The sequence below is a fragment of the Aethalodelphis obliquidens genome, unplaced genomic scaffold (assembly GCF_003676395.1).
Source record: "Aethalodelphis obliquidens isolate GAN/ISIS:26980383/991018 unplaced genomic scaffold, ASM367639v1 scaffold1, whole genome shotgun sequence".
Lineage (NCBI taxonomy): Eukaryota > Metazoa > Chordata > Mammalia > Artiodactyla > Delphinidae > Aethalodelphis > Aethalodelphis obliquidens.
Window position 1 is genome coordinate 42,574,003 of NW_020837945.1, and position 22,114 is coordinate 42,596,116.

The 22,114-nt window shown below is 37.4% G+C and overlaps 1 protein-coding gene across 4 annotated transcripts in view; it reads left to right on the forward strand.

Moving 5' to 3' along the window:
* Window positions 1-7,401: 7,401 nt before the first annotated feature.
* The window catches only part of NSUN3 (NOP2/Sun RNA methyltransferase 3), a 52,330-nt gene continuing 37,617 nt past the window's right edge, over window positions 7,402-22,114 (forward strand). For 3 of the 4 annotated variants that reach the window (XR_003432104.1, XM_027102838.1, XM_027102841.1), the window contains exons 1-3: window positions 7,402-7,524; window positions 8,341-8,450; window positions 18,099-18,442. Coding sequence is in view for 3 of the 4 variants with exons in the window: in XM_027102838.1 (XP_026958639.1) it covers window positions 7,510-7,524; window positions 8,341-8,450; window positions 18,099-18,442 (469 nt within the window). In the remaining variant the exon portion in view is untranslated. The remainder of the gene's footprint in view (window positions 7,525-8,340; window positions 8,451-18,098; window positions 18,443-22,114) is intronic. The other variant, XM_027102848.1, reaches the window with a different exon arrangement.

The window sequence follows — 22,114 nt, forward strand, 5'->3', positions numbered from 1 at the left end:
TAAGAATGAAATGTTGGTTTAAATTACATTTATAAAGAAATAATTCCAAAATAATTACTTAATTTAAAATAATAGTACTTCTCTTGCACTGAAGAACGGCATCTATAGGATTCTTCCTCATCTGGCATTTAGACAAACTTTTAGATATATATTTTGAATAATAGATTCAAATGTTTAATTAAAAGCATCCATTTACATCAAGGTGAAAATACTCTAACCCAGCAGTCCCCAACCTTTTTGGCACCAGGGACCATCCCCCACACACACCGTCTGTGGAAGACAAGTTTTCCATGGACGGTGGGGGGATGGTTCAGGAGGTAATGTGAGTGATGGGGGGCGATGGGGAGCAGTAGATGGAGCTTCGCTTGCTCGCCCGCCCCTCACCTGCTCTGTGGCCTGTTCCTAACAGGCCAAGGACTGGTATCGGTCCGCAGCCCGGGGGTTGGGGACCCCTGCCCTAAACAGTAATCACCTTGTTAAAATTGGTCAGTTTGGCAACTTGTACTGTTAACAGACTTATACTGGTATCTGACAATAACATGATTAAGTATGTCTAAGACAGTTTAATAGGATTATTTACTTTTAAAATTTTCCTTTAGAGCATCACATTTTATTCACATTTTTTAACTCATTGAATGCGTTTATTAATCAGGTCACTTATTACTGTAGTCAGCATCATATGCAGTTTTTTGGAGTTTTGTACATGGGACCTACTTAGCACACTGAATAGAAAAAGCGTTCTATTTCAGATACAAAATTCATAACAACCTAAATTTGATACGTGACTGAAGTGTAAGGAAAAGCAACACAAGAAGACAATGTAAATTTTGAATTGGATTTTAGAGAAGAAACTTGTTTGTATATCTTTTTTGGTTCCATTTTGTAAAATTTACATTTATTCATTTTCTAAAACCTAAACTAACACTTTTGCCATTTTTAATATTCATCTAGTTTGGGAATAGATATAAATCTTTAAAATTTTTGTTTCCTACCAGTGATTACTGTAGTGTACAATAATTACTGAGTCCATTTAATAAAAATAAATAAAAATCATTTTCAAGATTTTGAAATTAAATATATGATAAAATGGAATAAATGTTTTATATCTCTCTCAAAAATTAATTTGTATTCTTAAAGCATTCTAAAAATATTTTTAAAGTTTTGTAAATCCAGGTGGCTTTTAACAAGTAAATGCCTATTTTGTTATATGCTGCATTTTTATTCTTAATCATTATGAATTATGACATTTTCACACAATAAAAATAATTTCATCAGTATGCTGTTTTGCTTTTCATTTGAGAAACTTAAATGATTTCATTTTGGTAACGAAATAAAACATTTTTTTAAATATGATTGTTGACATTTTAAATTGATAGATTAAAATGATAAATTTTTTGTTACTTTACATGAAAAACTTTTTTCTCTGCATGCATTTTTATATATATGGGAAAGAACATTGTCATTTCAAAGGCAGTTAAACATACATCATATCACCTTATGTTTCTAGATGACTTGATGTCTGTCTCTTGTTAAGATAAAGCTACTAACCAAAAGATAGTTTCACTTTTTTGAAAGATAATTCTCTATACTTTTATGTGTAAAATGCATATATAACATATATACAATTGTGTATGTAGTTGATTTAAGTAGAAAACGTTTTAGAAGCAACACTAGAAAGAAATGTTGCAAAATGCTAATAGTGAATTTTTTAGTTATTGGTCATGTGTTTTCCTCAATTTTTCAAGCTAGTTTTTTGTAATTTGTCTACTTTTATAATGGAGGAAGCAAATTCATAATTTTGTAAAAATTAAGTGCCATGTTTTCTGCAAGTTTAAAATGAAATGCTCTTTTTAGTGCCAAATGATGGAATAGAATTCACCTAATTTGTAAAACTTTCTGTGAATAGTAGAGGAACATTCAACAATTGAATATGCCATTATATTTGAGGCTGATCTCTTACTGTGTTCCTTTACTATGGCAATATTTTATTTTATTTGAAACTTGGTTCTATATGTTACGCTTTTTATGTTACTTAGTTTCTCCCATTCCACACTAAAGAAATACTATGCTTCCAGATGGCAAAACTTATCAAAAGTGAAACTGCTTATACAAATAAAGCTGTAGGTTATACATTTTGTTATCTTTGGCTTTACTATTTAAGTTTTTCTCTAACTGAAGTATATTTTGCAATTGAGATTCTGCTAATACTGACCTTCTAATTTATCAAGAAATACATTCCAGTGGATCAAAAAAATAAATTCATATATTTCAAACTTTACATTAAAGAATGGTGTAAATTATCAAAATAGCAATAATCCATTGTCTTTGTGGAAGCAATAATAGAAGTCTATTTTTTTGAGAAAAAATAGTAAATCAGAAATGAATTTCTTTTAATGAAGGGGATCAGTTTATATTAAAGGGAAAATATGAAGAAAATCATTTGCCAGTTTAGAGCATGAGTTGTAAATTCCTTTTGTGTGCTGATGAGGAAACAATTTGTGTTCTGGGTAAATGAACCAGTGGTCTCCAAATTTTATACATCCTCTTCAGTAAGCATTTTTAGTATACATTAAATATAAAATTACTGCATTAGTTTGCTAGGGTTGTCATAACAAAAAGTACCACAGACTGGGTGGCTTAAACAACAGAAATTTATTTTCTCATAGTTCTGAAGCCTGAGTCCAAGATTAAGGTGTTGGCAACCTTGTCTGAAACCTCTCTCCTTGGCTTACAGATGGCTGCTGCTAGTGTCTCAGTGTGCCCAAATTTTCTCTTTATAAGGACACCAGTCAGATTGGATTAGGACCCACCCTAAAGGGCTCCTTTTAACTTAGTCACCTCTGAAAAGGCCCTATTTCCACATGCAGTCACATTCTGAGGTGGTGGGATGGGAGAGTGGGTGGGGGAGGGGGGAGTTAGGGCTTCAACATGAATTTTGAGGGGAAAAGTTTCAGCCCTTAACAATTATATACATGTTCTCCTGTATTTTGCATATACTCCCCTAAATTTATTTTAAAGATTAGAAAAAATTAAATAAAAATACAAGTTATTATATTCATTTCCCAGTCCCAGTGGATTGTCTGCTGGAGTTTGTACACACCACTTTGGAGGACTATGATTAAAAAAATGAGAGCCTCAGCTAAGTAGCTACTCACCTAAAGTGAAGTTCAAGATTGCCTATAACTGTGATTTGTTCTCTTGCTTTGATGGTAGGTTTCTCTATTGTGTTTTTCTGCTATTCAATTTAAGGAGCTTACACCCTCTTGATGTCAGATTGTTTTACTACGAATCCTGTCTTTACCTTTTTGATGCATAAACCTGAATGTGAAGGGCTTTGAGAGATGTTTTATATAAATATGAAAATTCATAAAGTTTATTCTGAAACACTTCTTATATCAAATGACTTCACAATAAAATTGCTTAGGTATGTAAAAATTATTTTCCTGCATAGCAGTAAGCCCTTATATTCTTAAGCTGCCTCAGTCTTTAAAAATAATAATAATAATAACAATAATAATAATAACAATAATAATTTTAAAACCCTAGTACAATTTCTGGTGTTTGTGTCAACTTAATTTATCTCATGTCTGTAAAAACAAGCCTGCCTCTAGCCATTTCTATTTTTTTTTAAATATTACATAGTATTTATTTTTATTAATTTTTTTTGGAGTATGGTTGCTTTACAATGTTGTGTTAGCTTCCACTGCACAGCAAAATGAGTACACATACGGATATCCCCTCCCTTTTGGACTTCTCTCCCATTACTACAGTGTATTAGGTAGAGTTCCCTGTGCTATAAAGTATGTTCCCATCAGTAGTCTTTTTTGCGGGCCTCTCACTGTTGTGGCCTCTCCCGTTGCGGAGCACAGGCTCCGGATGCGCAGGCTCAGTGGCCATGGCTCACTGTCCTAGCCGCTCCGTGGCATGTGGGATCTTCCCGGACCTGGGCACGAACCCGTGTCCCCTGCATCGCCAGGCGGACTCTCAACCACTGTGCCACCAGGGAAGCTCAGCTGTCTATTTTATACATAGTGTCAATAAATTATACGTGTCAATCCCAATCTCCCAATTCCTCCCTCCCCACTCCTTTCCCCCTTGGTATCCATACATTTGTTCTCTACGTCTATGTCTCTATTTTTGCTTTGCAAATAAGATCATCTATACCAGTGGTCCCCAAACCGGTCCCCAGGGACCGGTTTCATGGAAGACGATTTTTCCACGGCTTGCCCACCTCTCACCTCCTGCTGTGTGGCCCGATTCCTAACAGGCTGAGGACTGGTACCCGTCCGTGGCCCGGGCGTTGGGGACCCCTGATCTATACTATTTTTCTAGATTCCCCATATATGCGTTATTGTACAATATTTGCTTTTCTCTTTCTGACTTACTTCACTCTGAATGACACTCTCTAGGTCCATCCACGTCTCTACAAATGATCCAATTCCGTTCCTTTTTATGGCTGAGTAATATTCCATTGTATATATGTACCACATCTTCTATAGCCATTCCTCTGTTGATGGATATTTAGGTTGCTTCCATGTCCTGGCTGTTGTAAATAGTGCTGCTATGAACATTGGGGTGCATGTGTTTTTTTGAATTATGGTTTTCTCTGGGTATATGCCCAGTAGTGAGGTTACTGGGTCATATGGTAATTCTACTTTTAGTTTTTTAAGGAACCTCCATACTGTTCTCCATAGTGGCTGTATCAATTTACATTCCCACCAACAGTGTAGGAGGGTTCCCTTTTCTCCACACCCTCTCCAGCATTTGTTTGTAGATTTTTTGATGATGGCCATTCTGACCGGTGTGAGGTGATACCTCATTGTAGCTTTGATTTGCATTTCTCTAATAATTAGTGATGTTGAGCAGCTTTTCATGTGCCTTTTGGCCATCTGTATGTCTTCTTTGGAGAATTGTCTATTTAGGTCTTCTGCCCATTTTTTTTTTTTAACATCTTTATTAGGGTATAATCTGCCCATTTTTTGATTGGGTTGTTTGTTTTTTTGATATTGAGCTATATGAGCTGCTTGTAAAGCAGTTCCTTAAAACTCAGTGTGGAACCTTGTTTATTCTTCAGTAGCTATTTGGTGTCGGTTAGGGGAAATCCATTAATATTCTCATGACACACTGATATTGATTTTAGATAGATTAGAAGATGAAATGAGAAAGATCAAACTAAAGAAAAAAGGGAGAAAGAAAAAGAAGTAGCTCCCCTCTGTGGGAAGAAATTTCCAAGCAATGGAATCACAAACTCAAACAATTGATCGCATAAAAATTTAAAATATTTTCACATTTAAAAAAAATTTATTGATTTTATTTATTTATTTTTTGGCTGCGTTGGGTCTTTGTTGCTGTGCGTGGGCTTTCTCTAGTTGCAGCGAGCGGCGGCTACTCTTCATTGAGGTGCGTGGGCTTCTCATTATGATGGCTTCTCATTGCGGAGCACAGGCTCTAGGCGTGCGTGCTTCAGTAATTGTGGCACTCAGCCTTCAGTAGTTGTGGCTCGCGGGCTCTAGAGTGCAGGCTCAGTAGTTGTGGTGTATGGGCTTAGTTGCTCTGCAGCATGTGGGACCTTCCTGGACCAAGGCTCGAACCCATGTCCCCTGCATTGGCAGGCGGATTCTTAACCAGTGCGCCACCAGGGAAGCCCTATTTTCACATTTAAAATCAAATGATTGTAAGAAAAATTGGCAAAGTAGTTGAAAATGTGATATGGTTAACATCTCAAATATAAATATAAATAGCACTGACAGCTCTAGATAAGTGGATATGAGCAGGTAATTTACAACAGAAATAAAATAACTAATAAGATTTGAAAACCTACCCAGACTAAGGACATAATTAAAAATTATAAGATTATCAGACACGCAAAGATTCATGAGCAAAAATGTCTATCAATAATAGGATAGCGAGTAAGTATGTTAACCTCCATACCTTCAACTACTATGCAGCTTCTAGAAATTATGTACTGTATATGAAGAACTTTTAATAAAAGAAAATGCTTATAAAAACAAAGAGGATACATTATACATAGTCTTAGCAAACTTGAAAATGCATAAAATTAGAGAAACACACCAAAATGTTAATAGTGATTATCTCTAGTGGCATTATGCATGATTTTCATTCTCATAGGCTTAAAATTTTTTTTTTCTTCAATGAGCATTAGTTTATTTAAAATTCAGAAAACAGAAATGTGCTAAAGAAGTCACAAAACAATATCACAGAACAAATATGACCGCTTTCCAAGCATAACATATCCCCTTTCCCTAATAGAAAGATAGTAAATGATTTCTACTACCTCCTTTAAAGTTTTTTATATGTCTACATTGCAAATATACTACCACATTGATTCACTAAATGCAGCAATCTAATGAGTACAGAAAAAAATAAAGTATATAAAATCTCTGAGGCTAAAAGGTAGACTAATGACTTTTCCTTAAACTTTCAACAAAGTACTGCATTTAATCATCTCACTCCTTAGTACTATATTTTCTTTTGCACCAAATCTAAATTCATTTTTAGATTATTGGGTAACCTGTTTAAATAAATAAATATATTAAGCTTCAAATCACATTTGGGGTAATGAAATTTATCTTTTTACATGGTCCTAAGATTTGCACCTATATTATACACTATACTGATATTTGGAGCATCAAGGGTCTCAAAATTATGATGGGCATTAAATATTAGGGACTGCTTTCCTGAGAACCAGTAACACTTCCCCTAGTAAAGGTGGGTGAGGAGGGTCATTTTTTAGGGTGTAGGGTGTAAGGTCATTTTGGTCGTCAGGCATCTGGTATCAGAACTTGATGATAATCACGAAGATCAAGATAGTGAAAATAATACACAGTAGCAGCTAACATTTGGGCATTTACTATTCCCTAGTCTCTATGCTAGACGCTTTACCTGTGTATTTCAATCAATTTAATCCTTTAACCCTCCCCATTAAAAGAGAGATATTATCCCAATGGGCCATTTCTAGGAAATGCGTGACAATATCTTTTTCATCATATCCGTTCTTTATCTTGAGTCCTGAATATCTGGGATAACGGGGGTCTTCGGATTTGGTAGATTAACAGTAACTAGCTTCGCCTCTGGGAACATCTCAGAACAACGATCATACAACGTACCTAATAGTGACAAACACTTCCATCCTTTTACTGAGCCTCAAGCACACAGCACTGAGAGACTGTTCAGCGTGAGGCGCGACTTTCTGAAGACAGGCTGCCCAAGGCTCCGCCCACGGGCTCCAGCCACGCCCCCGGAGCAGGTAAGCACCGCCTGCTTCAGCCACCGGCAGAAGTAACTTTGCGCTTGCCTCTCGCGGGACCTAGGGTTTTGGGCGAGATTTCGATAACTCAGGCAAAGCAGAATCTCGCGAGAAGTTGAACCGGAAAAGTGAGGGACGGGAGAGAATTCCGGCGAGACTCGGGAGACAGGCAGAGCTGTTGGTTCCCTGCAAGCTTAAGGTGCCCGGTGGTCTTGACTTCTTGTTTGACCTCTACTGACGGAATGATGTTGACCCGGGTGAGGGCTGGGATCCAGCCGGGTGCCTGTGACTGAACCAGAAACTTTATCGACCGACGGCGTGGCGAGGGAGGGGGCTGGGATGTGGGAACTTGGTGATCTCTGGGTTTCTCTGGCTTCATTCCAAAGCTCTAGAATAATGCCGAGTGTTTTGACGCTTGTTCGTGAGCGTTCTCTGTCGTTTTCTCCCAAGACTCACATCCGCCTCAAATAACCTGTCTGCAGTCCCGCCTGCAGACTTTAATATCCACTCCTTTCAGCTTTGAGCACAATGCAACTCTTGGAGGGCTGAGACTCTGTACTGTCCTGGGAGCTTAAAGGATATCTGTTACATAGGTAAACTTTTCTTGGATTAGTAAATGAAATAGAACTGCAAGGACGTTTCCACAGGAAACTAGAGTGACTTTTCTCCTAAATACATTTTATTTTGGAATAATTTTACATTTCCAAAAAAATTGCAAAGATAATAAAGACTTCCTGTGCCCATTTCACCCAGTTCCCCTAATGTTAACATATAGAGTGGCTTATTTAAATTAATTTTGTTCCTTTGACACACATTCTTGTGTTAACACCGCAATTCTGCTTTACCCTTTGCTTTACATTTGAGCAATAATCATTTGGAGAAAACTTTTTTTCATAAGTAGATAATCAATACAGTTTTGTTATGTGTGAGGTACAACTCCTGTTGTAAGAACTAGTAATTATCAGGGGGAAAAAAGTGTTGTTATCTTAAGAAAAAAGACTGTACTGATAATGTTGAAGTTCAGTAAATTGGTAACATCAGAGTGTGTCAGCAACCTTTTCTTATCATCATAGCTGAAAGCAAAATCAGAGAGGAAGGTTGCAAAACAGATTTGCAAAGTTGTATTGGATCATTTTGAAAAGGAATATTCCAGAGAACTTGGAGATGCCTGGCATACAGTAAGGTTAGTATAATTCATCTCTTGATGCTTTATGATAGAACAAGAAATAAACCCATCTGGGGGAGGGGTGAAGATAAAAGATAAAGGAATCTAAACCTGGTTTCATTTCCTGCTGAGGCTTCAGAAGGGAGAAGGAGGAAGAAATAGATTGCCTCATGGGAAAATGGAAAGGGTAGAAAGAAAACTTCGTAGTGATAATTTTGTTATAAGCAAAAGTTGGTATGCCCTTGCCTTAAGAAATTGCTTTGATCTTTGAAACAGGACTGCCCTCCAGTTTGACAAAATTAATTAGACTGTAACAGAAAAATCTGGAAGAAAAATTTTGAGGATATTTAACTAGTTTCTGGAATTCAGGAGATAATGCAACAAGTCTTTAAAGCCAACACTGCTTTATCTCAGCTGAAGTCACTTTATTTGGTAATCACATTTCTTCCCCATATCTATAGCTGGCTGTGTTTTGAACACACATGCCTGTGCGCGCGCGCGCACACACACACACACACACACACACACACACACACACACACACACACACAAATGATTTAAATGTATTATAGAAAACAGAAATGAGAAATATTTAATGCCTAGATGTGAGAGAAGTTTGATTTGTATGTTTAGTGAGTTTTGTGTTTGGTCAGTATGTTGCTCTATGGGTTCTTTACACTGAATGCCTGATACAGTATACCATACACTGTGAAATACAAAGAGCAAAGAGCAAGACAGTCCCCAGGACTAGTTTTCAGACAGTCTGTTCATGGAGGAGGAGGCGCATGATTAAAACTATATAAACTGCTAATTCCATAAATATCCCAATAGAAATAGGCAGGAGTACCTAGTCTTACCTAACAAAGCCTGATGGTGCCAGCAGAGACCTGAGGAGAAGCCAGGTCTTGGTGATTTAATAAAGTATGAAGTGGTTCTGAAATAACTTTAGACAAACTGTTTTAGGAACTTGTAAATACTGTAACGTGAAAATGTAGTTTATAGTTGTAGTTTTATTTCAAAACTAGATTTTTAAATGGGTGTCTTCTTTCACAGAGAAGAAAGGAATGAATAGTGAAGCGTGTAATTAATTCATGAGGTTTTCAGTATGCAGAGTTACTCAAATAGAATAGCCAAATAACCACACACCTATGGAATGCTTATTATGTGCCAGGCAATACTGACTTTTTTTGACCCTTAGAACAAACCTCTGAAGTTTGTTTCCCACTTTTCACCTGAGGGAACTGCACAGACTTTAAGTAATTTGCCCAAGTTCACTCAGCTAGTAAGTGGCAGAACTGGGATTTGTGCCCAGGCTCTCTCGTTCATGAACTCCCACGGCTAACCCCTATTCTATATGCCTCTCATACCTGGGATGTAATTAGGCATAAATGGATGATTTAAAAAAAAAAATTTCAAGAGGTCTATTGTCTCAGACTTTATCTGGCTACTCAGACCCTGTAATGAGTTATTTTTCTATTTACTATGCTCAGACAGATTTATAAATTATTATTTGACCCTAAACAAAATGAGCAGTCTATTTAATTAGCCATGCCTTCTGCTTCATCTACCTTTTTGTTGGGTTTTCATGGTAATTTAAGTTTTGCATAAACATGTGCTAAATTTGCCATAGGCAGAATAAAGGCTTTCTCAGCTTAGAAAGTAGTCTGAGCATGGAGGATGGCATGGAGAAATAAGAACAGAAATACTTTTGTTTTTTAACTATTTATTTGCAAGACGTAGTCTTGTGCTTGCAGAGTCTATGTACTTCCAGGGAAAAGTGAGTGCATTTTTGTGCTATCTAGAAAGCTAATAATTTACTCAGTAGTTTTAGTTTTCTGTAGTAGTGGGGTAGGTTTAGTGTTTATTTTAATTTTATCGTTTTGTAAAAACTTCTTGCCATCACACTCTTAGCAGCCCTTTGAAGTTGCGAGTTTACCCGGATTCAATTTTTGCCCTACTTGTTACCTACATGTTCTCCTTAAGGTGAGCCCATTCATGGCATGACTCTGAACTTCCCTCAGTGTGCTGTCATCTCAAGTGACGCAGCCCTTGCTAAGCTTAAGTGTTTTCTGATAACTTTACTTAGTTTCGTACCAGGCAAACTCAAAAGCAGATTATTATTTTCCCTTACCAAACCTATGTTGCCATTTGCTGCTTGCATATTCTATCTCAGTTGAAGGCATCACTATCAATCAGTTTCCTTTTTCCTCCTCCACACTTTTACTACCTTTTAGTGAAGAATGAACCTTATTCAGAGATAGGTCTGACATTTGCCCTCAGCTCCTTGGAGGTGATCTCTAAGCTGTTGGAATGCTCTGCCTAAAAGTCTGGGAGCTTGGGCAACATGGGGGAGTGTAACAACGTGATGTGAGGTGGGGGCTCTGGGCCACCGTATCAGCTAGGGCTCCTGCCTCCAACCTCCGGAGGGGCTGGAGACTGAAGGTCAGCTGAGTGGGTAGTCAGTCAGGTTTGTGTTACTGAGCCCCAGTAAAATCTAGACACCAGGACTCCCTGGTTGGCAGTACTCCTGTGCATATTGTCACACATCGTTACGGGGAAAGGTTATCCTTGTCCATGATTCCACTGAAGAGGACAACTGGAAGCTTCATGCTTTGAACTGTCCTACACTCTGCATCCTGCATCTCTTACCTTGCGTGATTTTAACTGTAATAAGCTGTAACCATAACCATGAGTGTAACAGTGAGTTATAGCTTATAATATAGCTAATAAAATCGCTTTTAGCTAATAATCAACCTGAGAGTGGTCTTGGGGAACCCGAACTTAATAGTTGGTGTCAGAAGTAAGGGTGGTCTTGGGGTCTCCCTAACTCTGTACTACCACCACACACCACTACCCTGCCCCCGTCAAAATCTAAATGCCCACCAAGTGCTTTTGCTTTTACCTGAGAAGTTTCTTAATTTGGATCTCCTTTTTATCATCACTGTTACTATTTAGTCAGGCCTTCATTGTTTCTTACCTGACATTGCAACAGCCCTTTTCCATAGTCTCTCCCCTTTAGTATTTGTTTGTTTGCTTAGTTTAGCATCCACTTCTATGACACTATATGCCAGACAGCGTTCTAATCACTTTACAGATGATAACATAATCCTGTACAACCCTTCAAGGTAGTTATTATTATTTCCATTTTATAGATAGGAAAGCTGAGGCATGCAGAGGTTAAGTAACTTGCCCAGTGATACGCAGCTCACATTTGGAAAAGCCCTGGGAGTTTCTCTTACCCACTCTGTCATGCTGCTTCTCAACGCTGCCGTATTGCAACATGTCACTCCTGGGATACTAGCCTCCTCTGCTCCCCCACTGTCTGCAGTATTATATTTGGACTAAATGTCTTATCATGACTAGACAGGCTCCGTCGTCTTTTCGGGCCAGGAATGACGCTCTCCTTTTTCCCTCTGTACAGTGGTTAAAGTGGGAGTTCAGATCCCACCTGTGCATCTTGTAGCTTGTGACCTAGGAGAATTCTTTAACATGTCTGTGCCTCACTACCCTTGTCTGTAAAGTGGGAAAAATAGTATCTATTTCATATAATTATTTGGAAAGAGAAAATGAATTTACATATAAAAACGAAGTGTTTAGAATATTGTAAGCCCTCAGTACATCTGAGAATTATTTTTATTACTATTATTCTTCATCAAGCTGTCCCATATGCAGTTGGCAAAATTAGTTCTGCCCTTTGTGTTTCCATTGCATTTTGATGATACAGCTGTTGTAATTTGTTCAAGGTTGTATTGTCATAATTTACTGACTTGTTTCTTCCCTGACATGGGAGGGTCTTGAAGAACCAGTATCTTAAGACTTGTGCAAGTGGTCTACGTATGTATTCACAACTTAGGCAGTGTTTATATACCAGGCATTGTGCTAAGCATTGGGAATACAAAGAGGATTATATATAGTCTGCCCTCAAATATATATGAGGGGAGGATTAATTGTAAATCTTCATGAACTTTGGAAATTTTGTGTGCACTTTGTGGAAGGCAAAAAAAAAAAAGCCATAGTTAAGTCTGGCCTGTCTGTAAATATATATATATATATATATATATATATATATAAACATTCTCTTCATTAACCCAGAGGTCACATATAGCAGTAAAAAATATTATATAACCAGATTGCATTACCAGAATGAAGGGGGGTGGGGGTGGAGTGGGCTGGTTGAGGAAAACAGAAATGAACTAGTATCTAGATTTCTATTTTGACCCTTATTTGGCTTTACACACATTTTCAACCTTAATCTGTGCACACCTTGTGTAGTAGTAACTTTTAGCCCCTTTTAGAGTCAGAGATTAGAAAAATTTCCAGGTGTCTCAGTTTATGGCCAGTCCAAGCCTGTGCCTTGAAAGTCTGTGCCTTTTCCTCTACCAAGTGTGCTGCTGTGAAGGGTCTGGAGTCCCAGTCTTGGGAGTGTATGCACATGTCTCCTGATATAGGGACATAAGGGACTCCTTGTGTGCAGTCTTTTCAGCCTTTTGTTGTCTCCACCAAACACAAACCTCCACTCAGGACTTCCAATCTGAGGTACTGTGGCTAACAAATACGGACATAGATTGCCCTTCCATGAGAAACAAGGAGGAAACAATGTCAAGAAAGAGTAGGAGGCAATCAGCTCATTATTAGCCACTCTGAAGAATAGAAATAAAATGGCATGAAAACATACCTTGATGCACTTCCATGAGTTGATTTTCTCTTGATTTCTAAACCAGACTTTTAAAATGATTGAATGAGCGCCCTCTAGTGGGTAATAATAGCAATAAAACAAGAGGGATTTCTGTATTTTAACTGTGAATGTTTAGTGGGTTCTGTAATCTGTGCATTTATACAGAACTAAGCAGTTGTGCTTAGTGATGTGTAGATAAGATAATATTTTATCCGTATCATTAGTTAGGAAGGTAGAATGGAGTATAGAATAGTAAGAGAAAAGAAAATCACAGCAAAGTTGAAAATCATGTTATCATATAACAAACATTGTCCAAATAATATATTGTGCAATTTTCAAGGGATGTGTGAGCACAGGCATGTTATAGCAATCAACTTCCAGATCCTCGGCATTCATGTATGCTTTTTCAGGAGATTACTCCGCTCCCCTGTTGCTTGAGGGGGTACTTATTCCCCTTTACTAACCTGCCCTTCTACATTGTCTTTGTCCCACTTTACAAGAAGGGTCACACTTTCACCATCCTGACTCTTCCACACTGCATTCCTCCAGGGTGTCAGAACTCCCCCTGCCAGAGACTATTGGACTATAATTGTAAATGATGAAGGACTACCAAATTCTTTGACAGGTCAGATGGTCTCCAAGTTTTGCTTTCAGCATAAGTAAAGGACCTACAATTGATTTGTCAGCCAACAGATTATTAATATTTTTGAAGATATGTCATTTAGTGATTTGAGATCATAACTCAGAAAGAATTATAACAAAACGGAGACATTGTTTTAACAAAATATATTTAATTCTCACCTACTTATTTAAGTGAAGGTTTTTCTCACCCCTTCTAGAAACTCAAAATAGGAATTGATGTTGAACCCTGATCATTATAGCACTAGGTAGTATTCATTGCTGGATGTATGAGGGAGAAAAAGCTCATTTCATTAAGAGATTCATTTCCTATGGGGTTTCCTATGGGGCAGTGGTTGAGAGTGCACCTGCTGATGCAGGGGACACGGGTTCGTGCCCCGGTCCGGGAAGATCCCACATGCCGTGGAGCGGCTGAGCCCGTGAGCCATGGCCGCTGAGCCTGCGCGTCCGGAGCCTGTTGCTCCGCAACGGGAGAGGCCACAACAGTGAGAGGCCCGCGTACCGCAAAAAGAAAAAAAAAAAATTTCCTATGAATTTTTATGTTTAATTATCAAATTATTTATAGATTATCAAATCTATAAGTTATTTTGATCAATTTTGTACTAGTAATTTTATTGGTGACCAATGCAGAATTTACCATAAAACAGAGCTTTAAGGCTACAGTGAAAACAAATTTAGTATATACACGTGTGTGTGTGTGTGTGTGTGTGTGTGTGTGTGTGTGTGTGTGTGTGTGAGAGAGAGAGAGAAATATGATAGGGTAATAAAGATTAAAAGCACAAAAATGTATTAGGATAAAGTTATATGGGGAAATAAAATGTAAATAAAAGGGAAAGGAACAGTGTAAAATTTCCACCTGTTCAAGAAGAGTCAGTCCATGAATTTTTAAATGGACAGTGCTGGGTTTCAAAATCACTCTGGTATTTAGGTTCCACTGGATAGATTTTAAAAAGTAGTATAATTTGTCTTTTAAAATGTCAATTTTTACAGTATGCTGGAAATTACATCCTTAAACATATGGTGAAGATTTTGATGTCAACTTAAAATGTTCCAGAGGGTACATAGTTGTTTTCAAAATGGTGTCAGTGGAAGTACTAGCAAAATATTTGCAGGTCACTGATCTTCTAGGTCCCCGTTCTGCTGACTGATGGTGTGCTTGCACTTCTGGCCTTGAAGTTTATTAAGTGACGCAGCTTCAGACTCCTCCTCATGAATCTTGAGAGGAGACCTGGAGTGTGGCGCCTGGCCAGTGTCTTCTTGAGTCTTCTAATATGTGCTCCCTCCACTGTCTGCTGGGCTACTTGCCCATCCATCAGAGCTTTTGAAGTGAGTAGCCACCAGCATCAGGGCATCCCACCAATGCAAGCGCTGGAGGGTGTGTGTGTGTGTGTTGGGGGAAGACGAGGTTACTGGCAGGTGGGTGCTGAGACCTACGTTAATACACAGCTTTGCTTTCTCCGGGCTGGAAAGTACCAGCCCGAGCAGCCTTAGCAGTCACTTCATTGAATTGATCCTGTTGCAGCTGGTTCCCAAGGGCTGCGTATGTCAAGCTTCAGGAAGAATGGGGCCACTGGCACTAGGTGAGGGTTGGAGTAGAAATTCTCTTCTCCTTCCTGTCATATACCACTTGTGCTACAGTACCAGGGCCTCACACTCCTATTAGGCTTTAAAGCCAGCGGATTTTGAATCAGGGACTTCTCTTTAAACAGTGATGTGACCTTGGGTAAGTTGCCAAATCTCTGAAAGCCTCAGTTAACTTGGCCTCTAAAATGAGCATAATAGCTGCCCCTCACGGTTGCTGTGATGGTGAAATGAGGTAAGCATGCAAAAAGCACATAGTAAGCATCTGATCAGTAATTTTTATTATTATTAATATTATCAGGGTGAGATGGAGTGGGTGGATTGGGTGGTAGATAGGCTTCCCTGGGGAGATAAAGCCTAAACTGCCCCATGAATAGCAAGTAGGAGAGCTAAGTCTGGCTGAAGGGGGTGAGAGAGGAAAGGTCATTCTAGGCAGAGGGAACAGTCTATGCTGAGACTGTTAAAGGCTAAAGAAAACTTGCTCCAGGAAATTCAGGTAGTTCAGTAGGCTGGGTGTAGGTGAAGAGGGATCAGAAAATTTATTTGTTCTGAGCAAGGGTTTATTTTATCTAGTTGTTGAAGAATGAGATAGAATAATTTCTGAAGATTCCTGCCTCACTCTGCCATAAGTACATGTTTTTAAATCTAACAAGGCTCCCCCCCCAGAGTCTTTCAATGACTTCTCATTTATAAGAATTTTAAATTTATAAGGTAATATTTTAAAACTTTATCATCTTATACTTGACCCATATAACCTTCTGCCGCATTAGACTACTTTTAATTCCCCAAATGCACTGTCCGTCATACCTTTGTGCCTGTACACGTGCTATGGCCGCTATGGCCTTTGCCCTGGAATTTGTATTTTCATTTCATCCTGTGGCTAATTCCTCCTCATCCTTCAAGATTTAACATATTGGATAATGTACAATAATCAGTAGTATTCCTAAACTAACAATCCTTTTATACAGTAAGGTCAAGTGAAATATGCAAGATTAATAATCTTTACTAAGGGATCTGAAAGGAAATGGGAATAAATGGAGAAACATATTGTGGTGAAAGTTGGAAAGAGTGACTACAATAAAATGTTAATTCTCCCCAAATTTAGTGCATTTAATATAATCCTAGTCAAAGTTATTATCTATCTACTTATCTATACAAATATTTTATAAAATATTTTTAATTGACCAATTGATTCTCGTGTTCATCTGAAACAATAAACATTCTAAAATAGCTTTGGAAGTTGTGAAGAAAAAAAGAAAAAAGGATGGAGATTTGCCCTGCCAGATATTAACCAATTGAAAGTATATAAAGCCAATTGAAAGTGTCTAGCCCTTGTTAGCTAAGGGATGGACACATGATTTAAAGCCAAGCCACTTTAGTCTGTATTAATAAAATTATGTTTCTGAGCATTATTTCCCTGTTACTACATGACTCAAAACTCTGGATAGATATTCATCCAGTTTGGAGGGTAAGATTAGGATGGACTGACATAAGGTTTACAACCGTGGCATTCATAGATTTCCTTTTAGGGTCCAGTGTAATGCATTGGTTCCCAAAGTGTGGTCCTGGGGATCAGCGCATCAGTATCACCCGAGAACTTGCTAGAAATGCAAGTTCTTAGGCTCTACCTCAGACCTACAGAAGCCCCGGGTGGGGCCCAGCCATCTCTTACAGGCACTTCATGCACGCTAAAGTTTGTGAAGCATGTTTTTAAAGAGATTGTCATCCTCCGGTATAGCTGAAACACTGGGCTTCTGTGATGCACCATCATAGTAAGAGGCAGTGAAAAGAGCAATTTCACATGTTAGCCTCAACTGAAGTTCACATGGCACACATCCAGCGTCGCAGGTGTTACATTTCAATTCAGCCATTCTTCACATAGGCCACACCAGGGTGAGTAGCAGCTGGAATTTACTTAATTGACTGTGGTTAATGAGGCTCCCAAATAACTCAGCTAGAAAGGTCGGCTTGTAAATAAATATTTTCTGCTGTATCATTTGTCAGTTGATGTGAGCTTGTGATTGTCAACAGATCTAACTGTTGGACCAAGTAAAAAATGAGGAAGGTAAGTCTGTTGGAGAGGTGGGGGCAGGGAAAGCCTGCACCATCAATCCATGAGTGATTTTTAAACCATCCTTGGTTTTGTATCATCTGATTCACTGATGGCCTCATTAACTGTTACTGTAGTGTTCACTGTAGTTAGCTTTCCATACTTTTATCTTCATCAGAGGAAAACTTGAACACTCATTCCTTTAAACACCCTTTAATGATAGTACTTTTCCCTTTAATATTAATAGACTCAGGTTTTAAATTTTGTCTCCAAGAAAAACTCTTCCTTGCGCAAAGAGTGATAGACTAAAATCTATTTTGATGGATTTCGAGGTATGTTAAAGACAGGCCATGTTTTTTTGGCAAGATAATCTGCAGGGAGGGACTAGACTGAGGCAAGTGAGGCATTCCTCTTTGGTGCAGAGCCCCTAAAACTTTGTAACCAAGGTAAATACTATTTTAATGACCAAAACTGATACAAAAGAAAAAAACCCACGGTGAACAAAATATCGAAGTTTTAAATATAGACAGGAACATAACAGTACTGGGTTGAGCAATATGGGAGCCTGAGGCAAAAGAAAAAGTCTGTAATACTACTCCTGGCTCTGAAAATCACAGGTAAGTAAAGTGTAAAACTAGGACCACATTCCCTCACTTAGTACTATAAGATTGTATTGCTGTGTATAATATTAATATCCCTCTGTTTTTCTTTTTCTCTCTAGGGATATACTAACATCTCCATCATGTTGGCAATATGCTGTGCTTCTTAACCGATTCAATTATCCTTTTGAACTGGAAAAGGATTTACATTTGAAGGGCTATCACTCACTCTTTCAAGGATCTTTACCCTACTATCCTAAATCAATGAAATGTTACCTTAGCAGAACTCCACACAGAATGCCTTCAGAAAGACACCAAACTGGAAACCTAAAAAAATACTATCTCCTGAATGCTGCCTCTCTTCTCCCAGTACTGGCTCTGGAATTGAGGGATGGGGAAAAGGTTCTGGATCTGTGTGCTGGCCCTGGAGGCAAATCGATAGCTCTGCTACAGTGTGCTTATCCAGGTAATGTACTTTTCTTTTCATAACTGACAACTTTTAAATATCCACATGTTACAAGATACTTTTAAAGTATGCGGGGAGAAATGTAAGACTGAGTTTGCAGACTTTGAAAGCCTAAAATCCAGGATAGTGTGGAAAAGAATGGAAATATTAGCTGAGGAAATAGTGTAAATAACATTTTTTTCCCAGCTACTTAATTGGCAGGTAATTGGGAACAAAACTACAACATTTTGTGAACACAAATCTATCAGATAATGTCATTAGCTGATAAGCTAATGACAAAGATTTTTAAAATTTTATTGTTACTTTTACATTTGAGAGTCTTGTATTGATATCCTTGTCATACTTCTGTGCAACAAAAACATATACATTTAAAACAATATACATTTAAAAACATATACATTTAAAATCAATTTTTGTATCATTGGACCATAAGGTTCTAAGAGAGTTCTGTCCAATAGAAATATAACATGAAGTACATATATAATTGAACATTTTTGAGCAATCTCATTAAAAATAGAAACAAGTGAAATTAATTTTAATAATACATTGTAACCCAGTAAGTCCACAGTATTATTTGAACATGTAATCAAAATAAAAATTATTAATGAGATATTTTGTATTCTCATTTTCTTACAAAGTCTTCGAAATTGGTGTGCATTTTACACTTATAGCACATTTCAGTTTGGACTAGCCACGTTTCAAGTGCTCCTAGCCTCATGTGGCAAGTGGATGTAGTATTGGACAGTGCAATTCTAAAGATTTTAAAAGTTCTTCTGAAATGACTTATCATTACTATTATTAGTAGTACAAAAATGATGAACTGTATGTAATATGCGTTTTTATATATATTTGTTAAAAGTAATGCATTCATTATATTTTCTTAATGAGACGATGGGACGTTTAAACTATTACTTTAGGTTTCCCTGAATGAAAATTACTTATGGTTAGATAAGACAGGGCTCAGCATCAATTCTGTCTGGTTTTTGTTTGTTTGATGGTTTTGTTTTTATAAGTGCAAATGCTGTTCACATAGATAAAAAGATGGTGGGAATTGTGTTATAGTAATCTCACTAGTTCTTTAAACTCCTGAATTATAACCCTAAATCACATAGATATCTTTCACCAAGCATTATTTTAATCATTTACTATGTGAACACTCTTTAGGTCTGTTTTTGATTTTGAAGAAGGCAAAGGATTAGAAACCATCTCAATTTAAAAAGGCTGTGTTGCCTAATTAGGAGACGCATTCACTTTCTCAGCCAAAGCAACAGTGTGTTGAACTGCCTTTGTTTGGAGGGCTATGGAGGTTTCTATGCCCTGGAACAACTTGTAATAAGATACGGGATGGGTGGGAAGCTTGCTCCTCATTTGTAAAGTTGGTGAAGGGCCGTTATCCTAGGAGAAGCCTTGACCAGAGGTGTTCTCCTTTTTTAAGAAGTTGATGATCTGAAAATTAATTCTTTTGAAACTATCTAAGCCTGCTTATCCCTTAAAAAGTTGTTACGTATCCCCAGGGCATGCATATGCTAGTTTGAGGACTGCCACTTTATATCTTCCTTTGATAGCATTCCTATTGAAATAGATTACAAACATTTTTATGAGAACTGTGAATCCAGTTGTACCAGGCATTGGTACAAATTTATCAGTTAACTGTATATTTAGGTGAAACCATACTGTGTGTTTTCAAATTGTGGTTAAAACTCTATTATTGAAGCTTGCTGTATTGTTTTGTGAGAAATCACAACGAAAGAGATTATTTATTTTGTAAGGTTATTTTATTTTACAATTTGAGCTGAAAGTGAAATTTTATGGAATCATGTTATAAGGATTATTATTACTTTCACTGTGTGTTCTTTGACAGTACTCTTATTTTGTTTGTTGCATCAATTTTGAATATAGAATTTTTAGTATTGTGAAAGATGGAAGAGAAATGCCAAATTTGGGTACCATTTTGAAAAGAAGACATTTTAATCCTAGATTATCCTCATTAGTAGGCTATAAATGTTTTACATGTTTATGGTAAGGAAATTCCAGATTAGGAATCCAAAGGCAAACAGATATATTCTAGGAATTTGAAGTGCAGAAGAATCGTCCTGTTCTTACATCAAGGGCAATGAATTACAGGCAGTGTTCCAAGTAAAGTAGCTTTTCATCTATGAAGGGCTAATGATAATGGTTTACTAAGAAGTACAGATGTCTTCATGCTGATGCTCAAAGCCCAAATTAGGTTAGCTACAGTGCTTGAATTTGGAATGCAGAAGCCATCTAAAAAAAGCTTTTATAAGCAAAGCTTAAAATGATGGCTGCACTAAGTGTGCATTTATCCACTGAATTTCTTTAGATCAGTACTGGCCTTTATTCTGGGCCAGGAGGCTCACAGCTTTGAATGATTAAAAAGCTTGTATTTTAGGATGATTAAAAAAATTAGTCTACTTCTCTTCTGGTCCAGCTGCTCCCACCTGTTAGCACAGTGAGGGATTGTCCACTGTTTTTTGTTCTGCTTTTGTCAGCATAGCCTTCATAATGTCCTGGTGTTGATAGAAAAAGAGAAAACAATTCTAAGTAGGAAAGCATTAACATATTAAGAATGACCCAGCTTGATGGAGTGGCTTCATCAACTTTCTTGCTGAGGGCTGGCATGAAATTCTCTTTTCTGTCAGTAATACTCTTTTTACATCTAGTTAGCCTTTGGTGGTAGAGAAGATTAGAAAGACTTCTTTCTTTACTGAAATTGCTTTTGCCCTCCTTCCTGCTCCCTCATCTCCTAGAACTCCCTGCATTAGGTGCACCTCCTTTTTGGAAATCATACTAGCAATGACCATTTTGGAACATGTAGTAAAAAAATAAAACATAAAGCCAAGACTCCAAAATGCTATTCCTGAAAAACCACAATGACTTCTTCAAGAATTTTTTAAATTCACCCTCTTTTCTACTTAGCTGAAAAAAAAAAGATTTGGTTTATTTTTGACAATTTAAGCATGAAATTCTGTCTCAATGTAGTGAGTCTTAGTATATATATGAATCTTGGATTGTGATGCCTTACATTATATATTTTAAAAAGTGTAACCAATCTAAGCCTATTTCAAATAAAATCTATGTCTAGACCAAACAATAATATAGTATAAAGTTATATTTCATCTGAGAGTTATTTTTAAATGCTGAATTGAGAATCTTGACTAAAGCTACAATTTAATGAAAAACTTCCCTGATTTTCAGGTTTAGCAATTTGAATATTCTTTATTATAATGTCATGTTTCACATCAAGTCAGCCACATTTAGTGAGCACATACAATGTGCGAGGCATTGGATGGTAGGTGTAGAGCTCTGAAGGATATAGAGATACCTAAGACTTCTGTTTCCTGTGGTATGACAAACTATGTATTTTAGCCAACTCTCCTGCTGAAAATAACTTAAAAATATGGGATATAATATTAAAGAAAAACAAAATCTTTTTAGATGTGTCAGTGATCTGCAAATACTCAGTGGCCAAAAATTAAAAGATTGGGAACCTAGGAGGTAAATCGAGCATTGAAGCTGGCTTTTCACTTGAGAGCATTTGCTTCCCCCAAAAACTTGCACGTTGATTTCTAGTGCTTCATGAACATGTGGGAATAAAAAAGAAGCCAGAGCCTGCTCAAATAGAGCATCTACTAGGAGACTAACTTACATAAA